The sequence below is a fragment of the Chrysochloris asiatica genome, unplaced genomic scaffold (genome assembly GCF_000296735.1).
Source record: "Chrysochloris asiatica unplaced genomic scaffold, ChrAsi1.0 scaffold00246, whole genome shotgun sequence".
Classification (NCBI taxonomy): domain Eukaryota; kingdom Metazoa; phylum Chordata; class Mammalia; order Afrosoricida; family Chrysochloridae; genus Chrysochloris; species Chrysochloris asiatica.
In genome coordinates, this window is record NW_006408764.1 from 507,623 (window position 1) to 526,875 (window position 19,253).

The 19,253-nt window shown below is 40.4% G+C and overlaps 1 protein-coding gene across 1 annotated transcript in view; it reads right to left on the bottom strand.

Annotated features, from left to right (window-relative positions):
- Positions 1-19,253, bottom strand: part of DOCK3 (dedicator of cytokinesis 3) — a 716,589-nt gene that overhangs the window by 113,140 nt on the left and 584,196 nt on the right. The window contains exons 15-22 of the mRNA XM_006873644.1: positions 12,925-13,049; positions 11,086-11,248; positions 10,452-10,558; positions 9,819-9,990; positions 9,373-9,470; positions 6,501-6,584; positions 5,410-5,510; positions 3,449-3,530 (exon numbers count right to left, since the gene is read on the bottom strand). Of these exons, the coding sequence (XP_006873706.1) occupies positions 3,449-3,530; positions 5,410-5,510; positions 6,501-6,584; positions 9,373-9,470; positions 9,819-9,990; positions 10,452-10,558; positions 11,086-11,248; positions 12,925-13,049 (932 nt within the window). The remainder of the gene's footprint in view (positions 1-3,448; positions 3,531-5,409; positions 5,511-6,500; positions 6,585-9,372; positions 9,471-9,818; positions 9,991-10,451; positions 10,559-11,085; positions 11,249-12,924; positions 13,050-19,253) is intronic.

A 19,253-nucleotide genomic window follows, 5' to 3' on the forward strand; every position in this document is an offset into this window, starting at 1 on the left:
AACAAGTTATATGAATGGTTGAATGTGAAACTGATGATGTGCCCTGTAAACTTTCACTCAATCCACAATAAAAACCTTAAATTAAAAAAAAAAAAAAAAAAGTGATTAGGCTTCACCAGAGATGGCGGCAGAGATGATAATATGGAGAGATAGAGCAGCTGAGGGCTCTAGACTCATGAAACGAGATAGGCTGTGTGCTGGTGGTCAGGAGGCAGGCTTGCAGAATGTGTCCTTTGGTTGTTTAAATTATTATATATTCCTGAGTGTTTTTGTGTACACCAAAAAAAATAAAATAAAATAACAACAACAAAAAACAGAAGGAATAGAAGCAAATACTGTTGAATGATGATGCATGGAGAGGACTGTAATTATTACAATGAAAGGAAATACGATAGGATGAGTGCAAAACTGATGTTATACCATGTAAACTACCACTCAATTCACAGTAAAAGCTTAAAAAAAAAAAAAGTAAACCTAACTGTATCCCTAAATCTAGATCAAGCTTTACTCCTAGCCCTAGATAACCTCACTTCTAACCACCACCCCCCACACAAAAGGCCTCCCCAACTCCCCAAAAAAGATTGCAGCCAAGAAAACCCTATGAGGCAGTTGGGCTCTGTCATATGGGGTTGCTATGAGGCAGAATGGACTCAAGGGCACCCAACAACGCCACACAAGCACAGTGAGAGTTTAACTTAGTGTATGAATCCCACCAGAATCATTGTGTTATAACCAAAACTACTCTTTAATGTTTACATTAAAAAATTTCAAGTTAGGGGGGAAAAAGTGATTAGCATGAAGACACAACCTACACTGACATTGCCTCATTAAAAAACAAAGAAAACATTATAAATGAAATTGCATCTACATGTGTAAGAGTTAGGATTAAAACACCTATTTAGGGAGACAGAATTCAGCCTATTATAGCCCCTTGTGAGATTCCGTTATGCATATGTTGGTTGACTTGATTGCTTTTCACCAATCTTTAAAGCTCTATTTACTTTTACTCAACCTTTTTTAAAATTTTTGTTTCTTTGACTGAATAGTTTCAATTTTCCTTTCTCCAAACTTGCTGGCTCTTCTTATGCCTGCTCAAATTTATTATTTAACCCCTCTAGTGAAATTTTTATTTGTTATTAAAATTTCAGCTCTATAATTTGTATTTGATTCATTTTTATTATTTCTCTTTCTTGATAGTCTCATTTTAGTCATACACCATTTTCCTGATTTCCTTTAGCTCTTTGAGCATAATTAATATAGCTGTTTTAAACTATTTGTCTAGTAAGCCCAATATCTGGATACAACCAAATTCTAAATATGCAGTTTTCTCCACCTGAGTAGCTATTCCCCAGTTCTTTATAATGATTTCAGCTCAGAGGTAATTTTATCGATGAGGTCTTCCATAAGCACTTCATCTGACATAACCCCTTCAATACCAGCTAGTCTATCCCATAACCCTGTTTATTAACTTCATAGTTCTTATCAAGTTCTTCACTGAATTTGTGTTTTATCCATTTTATATGTTTACTGTCTTCTTCTTACCACTTTTAATGGAAGTGCTAGGAAGACCAAGCTATTTCTACCTGGGGCCCAGTTAAGTTTCCAATAGCTAATACAGTGTTTTTAAGTGGCACTGTAGATAAGTACTAGACTGCTAACTGCAAAGTCAATGATTCAAACCCACCAGCAAATCTCAGAAACCCTATACAGGGTCACTATAAATTGGAACTGACTCACTGGCACTTAACAGCAACAAATAACAATACAGTGACCTACTCATGACAGGTATCAAACAATATTGAATAAAGAAATGATTGAATGAATCATTCTTAGAAGAAAATAACTTACTTTGTGATGTGATGCCTGTTCCAATCATTTTATGAGACAACATAGAATTTATTGCATTTAGCTCATTTTTCATTCCCTCAAATATTGTGCTAGGCAATTTACAGGTGGCTTGGAGTCCTGGTGTGGCACTGTGGGCTAATGCATCGGACTGCAAAGTCATTTGAACTGCAAGGTCGGTGGTTCAAGCTCACCAGCTACTCCTTGGAAACTCTATACAGGGTCGCTATGGGTTGGAATCAACTCAACGGCACTTAACAACAACAACAACAACAACAACAGGGTTCAAAGAATGAAAGAAACCAGATCCTGCCCTTACAGGGCACCCATCCCAATACACTGTTCTGCAGCTCATTTTGTGTGTCTGCTTCCTTTTAGGACACTGTGGATGTGTTCATCAAGGAGATGGCTGGTATTACTCATTTATGCATCTTAGCATACAGGACAGAGGGTGAATTCTCAGTAAACATGTATTGTATGAAAGAGGGCAGCATTGATATTTATAATCTCAGATACGTCCCGAATATATAGAGAAAATGGCATAGGAACAATCTGTGCTTTTATTCTGCCCTGTCAATATGATGATGTTTGGGGAAATATCTGTTATACCTATCATCATGAGGAAAATAAATAAAAAATATATGCCTAGTTCTTATAGCAGATGATGTGATATCAAATGAGGACACAGAAAGCAGATATACTCTACTACCATTCTTCTTTTATTGTTAACTGGAAAAAAGACAGTTAAAAAACCACCAAAGAAAAAGTACCTCAAGTATGAGAAGATAGGAACAGAAAGAGAAAAAGTATGGACTTGTAAATGAGTTCCCAGAGGATACAACAGCATTTTTCAAATGGCTATCTATGGAGATATGAAAACTGTGGAGCAAAAGAGGGATCAACATTCTCATAGGTGGTCCAGACAGCAAAAGCAGTAGCCATGTATGTTACCAGAAGGTGGCGGTAACTTGAAATGAAGACAGTCCCTAGTCAACTGGAAATGTTCAGAAATGCAAAGGGCTGCCTTGTCATAGAGCCTGTCAAAGCAGTGGTGATGTCTGTGGTTCCAACCATGGCTGACCTGACTATGGAGGACCTGACCACAAAAGAACTTAGACTTCCCCCAAGGTCAAGCTTTTGAGATTCTCTTCTTCTCAACATATAAATATGTAGTACATCCACTGAACCCTTATTATTAAACACAGTTCTAGAGAACACTAGTCAGAAACTACTGAAGAAGCAGAAAGTATTGGAAGATCTTACATCTAGTCATTATTGCCACTGATTGATATGCAACTTAGAAGCAGTTTCAAGATGTATGTCAGTGGAAGGGAGGGCTGATACTACTGGTAAAAACCAAACAGAAGAGGATGGTCAGGAGCTCTGTGCTTATCATCCTGCTTTAGGATAAAATTATCAGGAATACAGGTTTTCTGGGATAAAATTAAGGAGAGGAAAGGGGAACTACATGAATTAAGGTGGTCATTCTTGAAAGCAGGCCAGCTTACTCAGATGTCTACACTTGTCTTTGAATATATGATTTTGGTATTACCACATAACTGCAGGAATGGTTTCTTTTTGTATGGTGAGTTCAGTACATTACCCGCATGGCTTCCTGAATGTGGTCCTGTCGAATCAGCTCTGCTGAACAGTCCATGTACCACTTCAAACAGCGGATGAGTTCCCTAGAATAAAGTACCATTTCAGAAACCCCATTTTAATCCAAAAGCAATGTCTATATTTCTATATTAGCCATATAGGAAATAATATATTGATGAGCTAGAATGGAATGATAGTTCTGTTACAGTCATGAAACTCTCATGTAATCCTTGAGACCAGAAAACAGTCCTTGTCCCTAGAGAGTTGCCACATTTCTGATAAGCAATTACAGCCAGCTTCCCCAACTTCACCTGAAACATTTCTTCTTTGATTACAGTAACAATAAAGTTTGCTCAAAGACTTAGACTGGATGCATATTTTTGTTTTGTTTTATATTTCTCTATCTATAATTATGGAGTCCTGGTGTGACACTATAGGATAAGCACTTGACTGCAATGTTGGTTTGAATCGCCAGGTCAGCAGTTCAAATCCACCAGCTACTCCCTTGAAAATCTTATAACAGGTCGCAGTGAGTTGGAACTGACTCCATAGCACATAACAATAACAACAAAAACAACCTTGGTAGCATAGTGGGTTATGAGTTGGGCTGCCAACTGCAAGGTTAGCAGCTCAAATCTGTAGAAGAAAGATGAGAAATTCTGCTCACATAAATATTTACAGTTTCAGACAGGTCACTGTGAGGTGGAATCAACTTGATACCACACAACCACCACCACCAAGTTAACTGAGAAGAAAGGAGATTACTGTGTCAGAAGGACATCATGACAAAAGAGCTCAATGGTTTGGAATTTAGGCTCTGATCCCACAGCAAGATTTACTTCTGAGAACTGTTGGTTTCTTGCTCTGTGTCTTAGGGCTATTTAGTCTCAAATGTGTCTCATTTTCTTTATTTAAAATACGGATGAAATACCATGAGTTAGAATCAAGAACTTTCTGTAAGGATTGCAACACAATGTAAAAAAATGAAAATTCTCACAACTAGACCAATAAATGACATCACTGGAATTTTGGTGTGGCATTGTAGGATAAGCCCTGGACTGCTGACCACAGGTGGTGGTAGTGGTTATGTGTCACGGAGTAGATTCGGACTCATAGCGAACCATAAGGAAGGCAGTTCAAACTCACCATCGCCTCCTCGGAAACCCTATAAAGGGGTGTTATGAGTCAGAACCAACTCAATGGCACTTAACGACATATTTAGCTGAAGTCCTGATGTGGCACTGTAGGATAAGTATTGGACTGCTAATCATAAGGCTGGTGGTTCAAACCCACCATCCGCTCCTTGTAAACCCTATAAAGGTTTGCTATGAGTCAGAACTGACTCAATGGCACTTAACAACAACAACATATTTAGCTATTCATGTATCTCATGCAAAAAAAGGTAAGACTTATCTTTTAGTAGCTTTGTACCATATCTTAGAAGAAAAAATATGGCAACTATATAGTAAACTAAGGCGCTCTGGTAGTGTAGCGGTTATGAATCGGGCTATGAACCGCAAGGTCAGCAGTTCGAAACTACCAGCGGTTCCACGGGAGAAAGATGAGGCTTTCTGCTCCCGTAAAGATTTATAGCCTCAGAAACCCTGTGCAAGGTCACTATGAGTCGGAATCGACTCCACGGCACTTAACAACAACAACAACAACAACAACAACATATAGTAAACTATGGTTTGAAATGTCACCTAATTGACTGCAGCTGAACTTTTTCTTTTTAAAGCCTCTATAACTATTAAGGAGTCCTTGTGTGGTGCTGTGGGATAAAGCCGAAAGATTGTACCGAAAGGCTGGTTTAAATCACAAGATCAGTGGTTCAAACTCACCAGTTGCTCCTTGGAAATCCTACACAGGGTCACTATGGGTTGGAGCTGACTCAATGGCACTTAACAACAAACAACAATATCTTTTAAAACACTAAGCTTCGTGATGATGCCAAATGCAACTTACTTGTATGCTAGCGCACCAGCAAAATGCTTCTGGATGTATGTGTCCATTACGGGCCGAAAGTGGAAATACTTGATGTCTCGGAGCAGGTTGATGATGAATACCTACAAGAAATAGAAGGCAGGCAGATGGTTCACTGGAAGCCTCAGACCTATCCTTTGCAGGTAACAGAAGCTCTTGCTTTTTCAAAGAATGGTAAACTGTCATTGTTTTCTCCAGTGTTCCCCCAGTAGTGAAGGCAAGATTTCCATTTTATAACTGTATTTCTGTCTTATCTGTTCTCTTTGTACCATTCCAACCCCCAAACTGGATCAGGAGTTCATAAATCTGTGCCTATGTTACTCTGAGACTCTCCCTTCATAATAAAGCTGGTGGTGCCATATAAAGCAGGGGAACCAAAATAATACTCTTATAGGTGCCACAAACATCAAGTGCCCCAACAACTTCAAAAAGAGAGAAAAAAGATTTTGCTGTGATTCAAAACAGACCATAAAAGTCCACACCCTTCAGAAACATGGCTGGTCAGCTCGAGAAGCAAGAAATCAGGATAGCTAGAGGGCAGATTATGCAAGTGCCCGCTTTAACTCTCACCTCTTCCCCCCATCTATCAGGTAGACTTGAGTATCTTGTCCTCTTCAAATATACAGACCTCCTGTGGGATTGAATATATCAAGCAAAACGCACTAAACATTCAAATAATGGTCCTTTCTCATTACAGAGAGATTCTGGTTTCCAAACAGATACATTAAGGGGACAGAGTGTGATGCTCAGAGTAGCACAAGTGAGACTTTGCTTTTCCTTATCCTACTTCTAAAGTAGAGACCAGTAAATTCTGGAAGACCGATGAAGCTGAGTATCCAGGACTGCAAAACCAAGGTCCAGAACTGATTACAATGAATTCTTCAAGTTTGAGCTTATAGGGGCCTGCCTGGTGGCTTAGCTGGTTGAGCTTCCTTGGGTAACATTCCTCAGTACCTTTTCCATTGTAAACAGCTACACCTTATGCTGATGCACTCTAATAAACTTCTTCATTAAGATTAATATATATATATATATATGTGACAGGAATAATTAAGAACCATGAAAAGTCTTACCAGAGACTGAAAAACCAGCAGGCCATATTTCTCTGTATTATCATCCAAAATCACAAAGAGTGTATCTAAGATGTCCTGCAGAAACTGCAACAACATAAAAAGAAAGTTCAGGTCTCAGGATCCTGTACATAGGGCCAAATGTCCATACACTAATGTATTTAGCTCCCAAAATATAAATTGAGAATTCTGGGAAGATTATTCATGAACATATCTACGAATCTGACCCTCTGTACGAGAACACCAAAAAAAGCAACTTGAATCCCATATTCTGTTCTGTAAGAACTCTGAAATGGTGGGCAAAGAACTGCAGCAAGGAACTTCAAAGTAGATAAAGACAAGGATAAATCATATGGTAGGAAAAGCACTTCTTCCACTGTCACCTTCCTTCTCCCTCCTGGCACAGCAGAAGGCAGCACCAGAAGCTCCAAGACTGCTCCCACACCACCAGTCAATGCATGGCTCTCCTGTGTGCTGGGAAGGGACCCAGTCTCAACCTCCAAAAAAACCAGCAATTTCTCTAGGTGGATTGTTCGGGGTATCCCCACATTTCCTCTTCCTAGTATAATAGACAAGATAGCTGAAATGATTCTTCAGCCACTTCCATACCATCAGCCAACACACGACTCTCCAGGGTACTTCATTGCAAGTAAACTGTTCAGAAAATAGACAGTGACTGATCTGGACGCAACCTAAAATACTGAAACTATAATTCAGCAGGACTCAGATCCCTCAAAGGGCTGGGGATGAAGTGGCAACCAAGGCTCAAGGGGTACTCCTACCTGAAAACAGTCTATTCAATGTGCATTTTCTTAACAGTCTGGGAGCCACTAAAGTTTGGCCCAGGATCGGGCAACGTTTCACTCTGTTGTGCAAAGGGTCGCTATGGGTTGGTACCAACTTGATGGCACCTAACAACAACAACAACAACAAAGGAGTCCTCACAGAGCAGGGCAATGAGTTGTAACCCAGAGAACTAAAGCCTATGCCACTCTGAGGGTATGTTAATTAGTCAGTGTTTTTGGATCTGTTTGGGAGCAATTGGAAAATGAAAACTTTAATCAGGTCAAAGTCTGGTGACTATGTCTACTAGAGTTTCTTGCAGAAATTATTGTTCAAAATGCTGTATAATCAAGGGAGTTAAGAAAGCTACCACTTAGTCTAATGTCCTGGCTTCAACAAAAAATCACCAGGCACACAAAGAAACTGAAAAGGATGGCCTATTCAAAAACACTCGATGAAGTAAAAAATACCAAGTTTATGGAAACCCAAATAATACACAGATTAGAAGAACAGAATACAGCAATATTAAACAAGCTAAAGGAACTAAAGGAAATTCCAAAAACAATATGTGAATAAAACAAGACTATAAGTAAAGAGATAGATATTATAAAAAGAAACATATATATTATATAACAAACATAATGGAATTGAGGAATACAATAATTGAAATGAAAAACTAATTGGAAGGATTTTTAAAAAAGAGATTTGAGCTAGTTAAAGAAAGAATCAGTAATCTAGAAAAAAAAGCCATTTAAATTATAGAGCGTGAAGAAATGTGAGACACCATCAAATAAACTAACAGGGCTGCTGTTTACCAGCTAAGACCATTAGATGGAAAGTGTCACAAGACTCCAGGAGTAGCAGATGAGTGAGGATGGGGGTACAACCTTTAGAATTCTTATAAGTAAATCAAGAGTGGTAAACAGATTGGGTTTGTGGTAAAAGAATTACAAAGTAAGAAGAATGAGAAAGAGATCTAAGGAAGAGAGGGGAGACCTAAAGGAAGATGGTGGTGGTGGTTATATGCCGTGGAGTCAGTTCTGACTCACAGGGACCCTGTATAGGGTTTCCGAGGCTGTAAATCTTTACGGGAGCAGAAAGACTCATCTTTCTCCCACAGAACAGCTGGTAGTTACGAACTGCTGACCTTGCGGTTCACAGCCCGATTTCTAACCACTACAGTATAAAACTCTGGGACTGTCTCTGAGAGGACTCTTTCATCACTGCCCTTTACTTATTATTTTGCTTTCTGGGGGAAAAAAACCAACAAAATAAGACAAGCTAGACACTTTTGTAACTTAATATTTTATAACTTAAATACAGCTAACTTAAAACAATAGTCTATTTATACATTTATTATCTATGAGGGTAAGTCAAAAAGTATTGTTACAAAATTATAGAAACCTTTATTAAACAAAACTTTTTAACAAACATGAAGCTATTATTTCTTGCTCTGGTAGCATAGTGGTTACAAATCCAGTCTCTGGAGAAGGATATCATGTTTGGTAAGGCGGAGGGTCAGAGAAAAAGAGGGAGACCCCCAACGAGATGGATTGACCAAGTGGCAACATCGATGGACTCAAGCATGGCAATGGTAGTGAGTCTGGCCGAGGATCTGGCAGTGTTTCCTTCTGTTGTGCATAGGGTCGCTATGAGTCGGTACCAACTCGATGGCACCTGACAACAACAACAATGAGACTTAGACAAGTGTTATTACTGAGAGAACTTGCCTGTAGCCATTCACTGATCACAGAGATATGTTTAAACAGGTTTTATGAATCGGGCTGCGAACCTTAAGGTCAGCAGTTAGAAACTACAAGGTGCTTCACGGGAGAAAGATGAGGCTTTCTACTCCCATCAAGATTTACAGCCTTGGAAACTCTGTACAGGGTCGCTATGGGTCGAAATTGATTCAACGGCACTTAACAACAACAACAACAATGTATGAGTTGGAACCCTAGTACCAATACTTTATGACTTACCTTTGTATTTGGACAAATAGTCTGAGTGTCATTTCTGGAAGAATCAGGGGAAGTAAGACCTACATTATTTGTCAGGCTGCATATGAGAGCTCTGTGGAAGATAGACATACCTTAACAATTTCCTCCCCACTAACATGCCGCAGTCGCCCTAGGATATCCATAATTCGGTCTGGGAAGGCCTTCCATTTCAGCAGAGCAAGTAGATCCACTAGAAAGCAAGCACAAAAGACAGTGACCCTGGCTATACCAAGGGCTAGTGAGGCTTCGACTCTCTTAACAAGGCCTAGTAGGATTTGGAGGAATAGAACTAGCTATGAGTATGCTAATAGCCTCCTTAGTGCTGAGATCAAGGCCAAAGACACATCTTTGAAGTCTGTATGACACTTTCTGACACATGCACTTTGAAGCTATTGGGACCATAGAACACCTTGCAGGTAACTCCTTACTATGGTATGAAGAAAGCAATCATTTCTGTGCTCCTCTACATGGCACTAGCAACATGGAGACAGCAGCTGATGACAATGAAGGGTACTACGTTGTAGGAAGCATTACCTACCATTCTGTGTGAGCTTGGTAGAAGAGAGCTGTGTGGAAATGGAGAAAGACTCTTTGGTGCTGCGCTGGAAGATGAGGCTGGAAGGTATGTTAGGGCAGCCATTGTAGTCTTCTTTGCAGCAGGGCAGACCCAGGTACAGAGCATGGTTGTTAAACGTGCTATTCTCATCACACTATAGGCAAAATAGAGAGCAGGGAGTGTTACCTGAGCTGTGCCACTTGCAAAAATCAAGTTCTAAGCAATCTGACACACTTGGGTGTCATGTCCTTCAAGACTGCTTTTGTCCAGAAACTACCCTGAACCGCTCATGTGCCTTTCGCAAAGAACATGGCAGGGCATATAGCTTTCTTTTGCAGTTGGAAGCTATGCTGTAATATCTGACAGTAAAATGAGTTCAAATAGCAGGTCACAGAATGTACTACTCAAGGCCACAAAGGAAGGCATATAGGGGCTGGTAACAGATTTTCAAGTGGAGGTGGAAAACAAAGGGCCTACTGGTATTATTTATGGGAGGGAAGGAAATGGTATTTAAAAGACAAAAGCCTGCTCACAGTTATCTTGTTGTCATCCACCAGTCAACTACCTTGGCTCCTCTAGCCTTCCCACTACTAATCACCTGACTGAGAACCATACCTTGTAAACATACAGCTCGTGGATATCGTCAGATAGAGTGGTGCCATCATCCCGCATCAGGGGAGAGAATGCAAAACCGAAGAGTTTCTTTTCCCCTTTGTCTTTTGCTGTAATCAGAGGCAAGTGTTAGGTGCTTTTGTCCTCCGCTTAGCTTTTTAACAGACATTCCCCTTGTGCTCATCACTAATGATCTTTTGCCCCTTACTTCTTTCATTAATTAGGTAGCAACCTCACTGTAGGAATGATGAGCAATGTACTAAATTTTGATTTATACCTCAATGTACACAGGCTTCCTAGACCCATATAGAAACTAAATGCTGGTTTTGATAGTCAGGGGTGCTTTAAGATGCAGTTGAATACGTACAAAGGAAACAACCTAAGAAAAATGACACTTATCCACTCCAGGAGTCAGTCCTAAAGGGCCAATTCCAGAGCCCATAGTTTTGGATTACTACGTTTACAGTCCACAGAGCAGTCTTGATGCCATCTCATCTTTGAGCACCCATTTACTCACAAGTCTTTATTTTCTTGTTCCAGTAATAAAAGGTTAATTCTGTTCCAGAGAGTAGAGGAGTGGAGAGAGAGGAAAATTATACTCATATTCTAGAATGAGCCTAGAGGAAGTCTTACTTACTGGAACAGTGTCTGAACTCAAAGCGCAGGTGGGAGCCCCGGAATCGATCAATGGGGATGGGCAATTTGATAATTTCTCCCCAGCGAGGACTATTACTGTGGTAGAGGACAAAAGAGTGGTAGGAACTCCTATTTGGCTCTCCAGAACCCAAGCTGATGCAATCCTGGAAGAGAGAAGCAAAAGTAAGATGTCATCTTCCTGGAAGGAGCCCTTTGGTTTCTATGTCATCAGGATACTACTTTCTCTTGTATGCAGGTCTCATTTTTCTACCAGGCCAAATCCAGGAGATGAGAAAATTTATCTAACTTAAATTTAATGCTTTTGGAAACAACTGTGTAGATGGTGTAAGGAATTAACAGTCATAATACTTGTTTCCCTTGGAGCAGAAGTAACCACATATGCTGTTCAATAAACTGGAAGGAAGCTGGGTGATGTCATGAATCACTAATGTATGCTCTTTATCCTAACAAAGCCAACAGTGGGCTCCAAGGGAGAAGTCAACTGCATAAGAAATTTTACCAGATTGGGGGCAGGGGTGGTGGTGGGGGGAAGAGGACACAAAAGCAAATTACAAAATGGACAGGGTCTGTTTTCCAACCTTCTTCAACCCAATGTTGTACTTGTATTTTAGGTATTTTACATTGCTCCATGGCAGAGGGAAGGTTGCCCTTGATTGACTAATCTTGTATATAAACAAAGTGAACTGGATTTAGCATGACCCCAGCTCCCCATTACCACCATGAAGATGCAGAACTGCCTAGGCCCATCCTCTAAAGAACAGTTAACACAATTAGGAGCAGTTCCTAGTCCATACAGGTGTAGTGTCACTAGCTTACAGCTATGCTATCTCTAGCATTCTCCATGTAAACAATGGCTACTCTTTGGTCCTTAAGTTGGGTTTTTAAAATAACTTACAAATCATTGCTTCTACCACTTTCAACATTTTCCTCTACTTCTGTCTTGCTTTGGGGCATGATTTTAAGTAATTTTACCTTTTTCTTTGTAAAATGGCAATGCTAATGTTCTGCTTACCGCACAGGGTTGTGACCAATACAAAGGAGTAAGGTTTATTAAAAAAAATACTGATTTGCTCTGCAAATGCTGCTTTGATATCTTCCAGAGACTTCATCATGACATGACTGAAGGAAAAACTGACATACCGTCAAAAAAAATAACAGAACTTTAAATCTTCATGTTCACATGAAGAGTACACAAGGTCCTAGCATTGCACTGGCTTGAAATGATCTTCCAGGACCTGAACATGTTATTCCATAACTTGGTGCCAGTAAACAAGTGCCCAAATGCCACCTTTAACTTTGTACATTGCTGTTAAGTGCCATCGAGTTGATTCCGACCCATAGCGACCCTAAATAGGGTTTCCAAGGAGCAACTGGTGAGCTTGAACCAACAACTTTGCGATTCAAATGAGTTTGCAGCCTGGCGCATTAACCCACAGCAACACGCCAGGACTCTGAACTTTGTACATTAGCTCAAGGAATGAAAAGGCAGTACTGGACCTAATAATAGTTACATAAAGTAAACAGTTCTATGCTTGATAACAGCAGACAAAGATACATGTCAGCCAGAACTAGAGGGAAAAAAGGTCTAATTTAGAGCAGAAACAATTCAAGTCAGACACTCAGAAGAATTCTGTAAAGGCTGTATGATACTGGAAGTCATTATCAAGACACAGTATTGGGTTTCTTTGAAGAAAGAAAAAGGCAGAGAAAAATGGGGTGATTTAAATTCAATCATGCCTGGAGGGAATGTGCCTCTGGTCCATAGAAGCAGCAGAATTCTTACAGGATCCACTTTACTTCCAATGACTAGGTGCCTTACCTTTAAGATTTCGCCATCTGCGTAAAGCACATACATGGTGACTTCAATATTCTTTTGTACACTCTTTCCCCCCCTCTCGAAATCTCCCTTCTCCAGGGTCAAGTATAGGTCATTGCGGATATCACCTGTGGTGAAAGAAATGGTATATCCTCATAACCCCAGAAGTCAAACTGTCCATGCTCACGGAGGATTGGGCTAGCATTTGGACCCTCCAAAGTCTGGGTAGATGCTCAGGGCATTCCAAGCTTGGTTAATAATGATGGACATTCTACTCATATCAGTGCAGCAGTATTCAGGTTTGTTAGTCATGTGTTCTATAAGTCTAAATTCTACAGATGTTCATCACTTGGCTGGGGTGGGAAAAGATAGGGCAGAGAATTTTCCCCCAATTTGTGGGTGACTGTCGGTCTCTGCTTTCTAGGATAATGGCTGTAGTCTATACCTCTAAAAGAGAAAACATTTTAGAATTACAGGATTAACATGTACTTCAATCATATCTATGCCTTAACTACTAATCTTTACTCCTTTCCATAAAAAAATATTTATTTATTTATTTATTTTGCAAACCCCACCCTCTCTGAGTCTGACTAAAGGATAAACTACTGCTCTTTCCTTCTGGAATCTTGGGTCAATATTCCATTCCCTGCTGGAGTGCTAGGCACAGGTCCCCTGGACTTCCTGTCAATTTGTTGTCACTTTATTTATGAGCGCTTTGGGAGCAGATGACACTTCAGGAACATTTGGTGCTAAAGTGCTAGGGCAGCAATCTGTAATATTCAGGCTGCTTCCCTGTTCTCTACCTCTAGTCCACTTTGTCCATTTCTGCTGCTGAGACTACGCAGGGGAAGCTCAAACTGCAAGGTGAAAACAACCCCAGTCACATCTGCCATTTTTAGAGGTATGACCTTGAGGAGATGAGGTTGGAAGAGTTAGTTAGGCTCTCAGCTTCTAAACCTTTAACATAGTTTTATTTACAGAGTCTAAAGAAGAGATATTTGACTTTCAAAAAACCTTAGTTAAGGCTGTGGGGGTGAAAATGTCTTCAAAAGAAAGAAAATACCAAAGAAAAACAGACTGAGGCCAAAGTGAAGATGTGTTAGCAGCCTGAAAAACCAACTGAGAGGTGATGGAAGAGTTAACTTGCAATGTGAGCTAATTCAGAAACCAAATATTTTCTCCACTTCAGTTCTTAGAAAAATTGGTACATCTAAACATGTTCACTATTAGAAACTACAATGGTTATACTCTAACTACCCTTCTAATAACGGAGTGCCTGTCATATATAAAATAGTGTTTAGGCCAAGACTGGCATATATCTGAGACTTTTGAGGGATTTATTATCATTCTTCACTTCAGATGTACTATTTTGATATCACTGTTCTTTGCTTGCATAATGAAAACTCACAAAATACTTTGCCTCAATTGGGGAAGAATAGCCCCTGAGAAGAAATTAATTGTTCCCTGCAAATTTTCCCTAAGGTATGAAAGTCACTCCGTATACAAACAAGCAACCCTGAAGCTACCATGAAGGGAGGAGGAAAATACTTGGTGAAAAACCACACAAAATGCAATTGCTGTATATGTGGGACAGTCTTAAGGGTATTCATCCTCACAGTCTGCACAGGCTTTCCTCTTGGTTACCAAGAGTCTACTTTAAATTCTGAGTTTGAAACCTTAATCTGCTTCCTTTGGGCATCCTTGCTTGGCTCCTCCTTAACAAGACAACACTGGGATGTATGAATGGAGTCAGAAAGGCATGTAGCAAAAGGGGGACTCAAATGCATCAGTTTTTCACTGTCAGGACAGAGACCAAATACAGTTCTTAAAGGTGAAACTTAACTGGAGACATTCTATGGATTATTTCTAGTATAATAGCATAAGTAACAGTAGGTTACAACCGGAATTTTTAACAATTGAAACATACATCACAGAACCTTCTTTTTGATAAAGGCCTTTTTAAAATTGTACATTAGCTCTCCTATGGAATTTAAGCAATTATCTAATATCGAGACTGATTTAACATAAAACGAATAGTCTAGAGAATTTAATGTCTAATCTGAAGAATAGGTGTTCTATTTAAACACTACCTTGATTTACATTTTGGAAGTTATTGTGTGGCTTTTAAAATCAGATAATGGCTACCAGCAATAGGTTTCTGTCTTGTACAAACACTTTCAATTGCTGTGTCTCTATACACACATTAGAGATGCTTCAATAAACTTAGACTGTAGGAGAAACATTTTCAAACTTTTCCTGGAAAAATATGACATACAACACCAATAACTAAATTGATCATTGCCTGTATATCGTTAATGACTTTTGTTGGTTTTATAGAGTGCATTCATAGTTTCTGGGAAGCTCCTCCAGGGCATTTTAAGCCATTAAAAATAAAAATAATCGAGGCACATATTCCTGTTTTCTTTCTTGTTGAACTTTTCTACTGAAACGAATGCCTTTGGCATCCAAATTATAGATGTGATAGCTTGATTTCATCAGATCTTTGGTTGGTCTCTATTTCAGGGACATACATACCTACCAAGATCAGGATCATTCTCAGTCAGAATAGGCATTTGGTTGCTTATGAGCTGCAATTTTGCAATTTATTATAGCTTAAATTTTGAGAGCGGCTCATTGTGAAAGTTAATGTTGCTGGGGCCTTCTTATCAAAAGTTTTCTGGGAAATAGTTTAAATCAAGGCCTTCACTAATTCTCCTAGAACTAAAAAAACGTAAGTAGCAAATATTAAAAGCTCCAAGGATCTAATGACCCAAGGATCCCAGGCCTGCCTTACAAATAGCCTTTCAGGGGTCCCCAGCTCCTCAGCTGTTCCTATTGTATGTCACATGTTCACAAAACCTACCAGTGGAATAATGACTTTTGATTAAGGCACTCTCTCCAGAAGTCTCCTATAAACTTTAGCACCAATTGCCAGGAAATATTACCTAGGAAAGGGATGTGGATAGGCACATTACAATGATGGTAGGCAAGAGAAGGCCTGGGCAGCTGTTTTTGAAGGTTTATTTACAGACCACTGCCTGGTTGTCTGTGTTTGAATTACTGGGGAGCTTGCTAAAAATGGATTCCTACCACCACCTCCCTGAGATTCCAGTGGGCTGTGGGTGGGACCTGAGTACACATATTGAAAAAAGTCACTGGATGGTTCTGTTGTTCCCAAGTGTTTTACACCAGGGGATCACAATATGGAAACTTTGCTGTAAGGACACTGACTGACAACTTCTGGCTGGGGCTGAAGGCTGGAGGACTGTAGGCAGCATAGAGGAATACTGGGAAGAATATGGGAGGAGAGGCTTTTAATTTTTTTGTAATAAGTGGGAGCAGGTATTGCTCAGGGTGACCCTACTAATGAATTCTCTTTAGGAATTTTCTGGGCAGACCTGCCTCCCTTTGTTGGGTACCCTCTGCTTCCTGAGGTTGGCAGAGCATTTCACAGTACCATCAATGCCTCAGACCCCTGAGAACCTAGTGTGTTGCTGAATAGCAGGGGTTTTTTGAACAGAAAGATGAATGAGTTTGTTCTTATAAGAGAATCTCAGAAGAAATACTCTCTATTCTCATCACAATCTCACACAGTAGCCCATGTCGGCTGTTAGGTTACTACAGCTGCAGGTCAGAAAAATGAGGACTTATAGTAGCAAACTTTGTGTGTAAAAGGCCAGATAAACATAGCTCTTTGTCACAGGTTCTTCTTTGTTTTGCTTTTACAACCCTTTCAAAATGTGTAAAAAAAAAATCTTTGCTCACAGGCAGTATAAAAACAGACTGTGGCCTGGATCTGTCTAGTAGACTTCACTTTTTCTATCTCTGGCCTGGAGTGTTTATTTGTGAAGAACAGCTAGCTTCATGATACTGATACAATGCCCAGATTCCTGTGAGCCTAGCACAAACAGCTGCAGGGAAGGGGCAGGGTAATGATCAGGAGCCATGGTCTTTCAGCAGAGATTGGCCTGCAATACTCTGGGATTCTTACAGTGTGAGACATGTTAGAGGCTAACAGTGCTGTTTATTCACTGGGAATCTTAGGTGTGTAAGGAATGCTGTGATACATCTGCCATGTGCCATGGCATCTAACAGTAAAGGAGAACTGCATGTCTCAGCAGCTAGGTCTGACCCTATGAAGACCTGCATCTTAGTAAGATTCTGGAGAAGGAGAGCTCAGGGCTATGTGTACAGGTCTCTCTGAGATCAGTCATTGTCAAGGCACCAGAGTATCTGTTAGCAAGAAAAGCTCTTGACAGATACACTGGACTTGATTTGAGTTTGGGGGCTGTTTGTCTTACAAGGTTACAGCCTACATGGAATTCCAGCCCAGAAAAAATGGTATAGGACAATCCACTGAGGTTTGGGCACCCATCTAATCTGGATTATTTATTATATTCATGGTCCTCCTGTATAAATGGTACCACGTATTAGGAAGCTTAGGGTTCAAGGATAGTAGTATTTAACATGATATTACTTATAATACCTTCTCTATTTCTAGACAGTTTTAGAAGGGGCTTCTAAGGACAGTGCTTTCTTTCCTTTAAAACTAGAATTAGTTCTCTACCAGTAGACAAGAAGCCTATTCAGGACCGTGCCAATTCTATCTTTTGGCAAAACAAGAGTGAAATCTCCTGACAACATTCATGGAGATACAAAGACGTTAACTACCATTAAGCTTGGACAGTTTTGGGCATGTGACCAATGTTTTATTTTAAAGTAGTTATTGCTTCCTTGAGGAAGAAGAGGGAAAAAAAATCCAAAGAAAGAAAGAAAGAAAATCTTATAAGAAAAATTTTAAGTACCCAGGAAAGATGGGTTCTTTGTTTTTGTAATCATGTCTTCAGTGGCATTCTTCTACACCAACTCCTCATTTACTATCTCCTTATCTCACACTCTACATTTAAGAGCACCAAAAAAACTACTATCCAATTATTTTGTGTATTAATGAGAAGCTGAGGAGAGAGCGAGAGGGAACGGGAAGGAAGAGAGGGAGCAAGGCTATGTAGGCCACCAATGGTTCATATTATTCAGGTTGGACTGAGGAGCCATGCTGGGCCTGCAACAAGTAAGTGCAAAGCAGGCTGTGCACAGGAAGAGGGGAGGCCAGGTGACGAGGAGGAGAAAGGGACAGGCCTCTCCGCCTCTGCAGTCTCCAAGGGGCACAAAGGGCCCAAGTGACTGGGTTCCACCTGCCTGCAGGCCTGAGAATTGTCTGGTGCTGAGATTCATCTCTGGAGCTAGTGGAGCAGAAAGGTGAAGAAGTGAGGAGTAGGGATTTACATGGAAGCCAGGTGATGGTGGGCCCCTGCTGCTTCAGAGTTGGTGGGCAACCCCCAACTACCACCCTCACCAACCTTAACCACTGTAAGCTCTATGGTGGTGGGGAAGGCATGGGGGGGGGAACCCACTGTGCCATATGCACCTGGGACATACTGGGGTGCCCGATGGGTGGTGAACATGGGAGCTGGGTTGGGAGGGGAACAGGAGGTAGGTGTAATACTGGCACCAAAGATCATGGCGCACAATGGGACTCTCACATAACGCTAACATTTACATAATAACCTAGTCTTTGGAACCTAATCATGTTGATAAGTGAGGAGTAGGTGTACTGGTTTCTATCATGACAAAGTCAATTAACTCCCTCTGCTCTATCAGCACGCCAGGTAGAGTATAGCATGACATTACTATACATGGTCATTCATTTCTAGGGCCAGGGATGTACTGCTCCCCCAACCTCTTATGAAATCGGATGTGAACCTTCCAAAATCATTTCTTAGAGACATGGCCAAAGCCTTATTTGAGACTTGGATGGACTATAGTCCTATGAACCTATTTGTGATAAATCACGCAATCATTCCCCTTGAGGAGATGCTTCTTCCAAAAAGCCAGTATCTCTGTTTCTCCCCTTCATATGTGCTATGTCCCAAAGAGCCGGAAGGAGAAGCTTTCTGAGCCTTTGTGGTTTGGGACAAGCCCAACTCATTTTCTTTTAAAAGGGAGTAGGTAATGTCTCATAAAAATTCTTTCCTGCTTCTATGCCCTGTTCTATTTCACCTCCAACTTAAAGGTTTTCTAAACATTTCCTTGGATCTTATTCAGCGCCTGAAGTTGTGCCTCTCGCAATCTTCTAAACTGAGATGGTAGTTTTCCTTTTTGCATCTTGCCAGTTACTCACAAAAGGTGAGGATGATGAAGGATTAATAATGTATATGGCACCCCACCCCAGTATTGCAACATTCCATGAAACGAAGATGGAAACAAAAGCAGGCAATAAGCAGACAGGACCCACAAAAGCAGAAACTTACACCCAACTATCTTCATCTCTGCAT